Source organism: Pygoscelis adeliae, unplaced genomic scaffold (assembly GCF_000699105.1).
Source record: "Pygoscelis adeliae isolate BGI_AS28 unplaced genomic scaffold, ASM69910v1 Scaffold47, whole genome shotgun sequence".
Lineage (NCBI taxonomy): Eukaryota > Metazoa > Chordata > Aves > Sphenisciformes > Spheniscidae > Pygoscelis > Pygoscelis adeliae.
In genome coordinates this window covers 2,322,776-2,324,786 of record NW_008825255.1, presented here as the reverse complement: position 1 = coordinate 2,324,786, position 2,011 = coordinate 2,322,776, and the positions used below count along the sequence as shown (strand labels likewise).

General features: G+C 41.2%; 1 protein-coding gene across 1 annotated transcript in view; it reads left to right on the top strand.

The window, feature by feature from the left end:
- Nucleotides 1-229: 229 nt before the first annotated feature.
- SPEF2 (sperm flagellar 2) overlaps nt 230-2,011 on the top strand; it is a gene marked incomplete at its 5' end in the record, with an annotated part of 86,804 nt that continues 85,022 nt past the window's right edge. The window contains one exon of the mRNA XM_009329460.1: nt 230-467. Within this exon, the coding sequence (XP_009327735.1) occupies nt 230-467 (238 nt within the window). The remainder of the gene's footprint in view (nt 468-2,011) is intronic.

Below are 2,011 nucleotides of genomic sequence, written 5' to 3'. Positions count from 1 at the left end.
GTTTTCTATTTTTTCCAAAAGTTATGCCTAGTAGACCAATGCAGTTACATGTACTGCAGCATAAAACCTAAGCCAAAGTGTGTATCACTTTACTTTAAGGAAGTCCCCTGTGTTCTTTTTCCCCTCCTATCTTGCAATGAGATAAATGTCACGACCATGCTTATTGCAGCAAGTTGGAATTGAAAATATGTTTCTGTTCTGATTTTTTTTGTTGTTTTTAATCATATAGGGTTGCAAACGCAAAACTTAACAATTTTTCTCGCCTGGAGCCCACGCTTCACCTCCTTGGTGTACAGTTTAACGAGAATGTGGCCCAAGACATCATGACAGGACAACATGGGGCTGCAGCAAAGCTTTTATATGAATTGTATATTGCTTTAGAAAAAAAGAGAAAGGCAAAGCTCACTGGAGTAGCCATGGAAGCAATGAGACCTGCAGCAACTGCAAAGCTTAAGTCTATTGAAAGTGTTTTGTATCGAGAGGTAACTAACTATGCCTATTTTGTATAAATATATAGGAAAAAAGGTGGCATATTTACATGTACCTTTCAAGCATGTTGCATGCTTCCCCTCCCCACTTTTTAAATCTCCTATTCAAAACCCAATACTTATATGGAAAAGAAGCAGTCCTTTGTTGTCTTATACATAGACAGTGGGATTACACAGTTTATCTGTGACTCATGAGGATATTGATCATCTGTGTTTTGTGTTCCTTTGTTTTGGCTCATTCTGTTACCTGCTCTGCTTTTAAGTTTTCTCCAGACTTAAAATACATATAGCAACAAAGGCTAGTAGTTTTTCAGCAGCTGCCATTTTACTCATTTGATCAGTACAGATCGCAGACTGCATTGCAGTCTAGGTATCAACTTAGACTAATTTCCCCTCCAGGAAACCTATTTATAATTGTGTTGAGCTTCGTGCCACAGTGGTTTGGTTCCTTCTGTTGCACATCTCTCCATATATTTATGCTACACTCCAGCCTGCGATAACCATATGCTGAGTATTACGAAGAAGAAAAAACAAAGGGGAAGGAGTATCTAAGAGGAAGTCAGTATCAATGTAGTAGATTCTGTTAAGGATGTTCTTCTTGTCTTCATCAGTAATGCTTAGCATGTGCAGACCATAATTTGTTATCAGGATGAGCAATCTTTAAGAAGCTATATATCGTGAATCAAATTCAGCTGGGTGAAATTTCAAATTTTTTTCTGGCACACTTCCTGAAAAATAGTCTACAAGCAGAAAGTTTACCAACAAGTGCAAGAATAATACCAAACAGTCAAAACATCCCTTCACCTATAGAGGGATAGCTTAAAGAAGATGAACCAACTGAGAGTACCTCATGTCAATAGATAGGTTCAGAATGGCAGTTGATTTGTAGAATAGTTGAGGTAGGAAGAGGCGTCTGGAGGTCACTTAATCTACCCTCCCTGCGTGAAGCAAAGCCAACTAGAGCAGGTGGCTCAGGACCTTGTTCTGTTGGGTTTTGAATATCTCCAAAGATGGAGACTTCACAGCCTGTCTGGGAAAATTGTTTATCATAGTTTCAGTTATTTTTTTTCTTATGTTTGAGTTGAAATTTCTGTATTTCAGTTTGAATATGGTTGGAGATGTGGTGGTTGGAGGCCTTCTTGGGCTTAGCGACTGTGAAATGATAGAATTCTCGATTCTCGGTGAAGTAAGGAGGGGAGGCAGCAAAACCGCAACCATGGACTTCTGGAGGGCAGACTTTGGCCTGTTCAGGACACTGGTTGAGAGAGTCCCTTGGGAGACAGTCCTGAATGGCAAAGGGATCCAGGAAGGCTGGACGATCTTCAAGAAGGAAGTCCTAAAGGCTCAGGAGCAGGCTCTCCCCATACGCCGTAAGAAGAACGGGCGGGGAAGACAACCGGCCTGGCTGAACGGGGAGCTTTTCCTGGGACTCAGGAAAAAAAGGAGAGTTTACCACTTGTGGAAGAAGGGGCAGGCGACTCAAGAAGAGTACAGGGATCTCGTTAGGTCATGCAGAGAGGAAA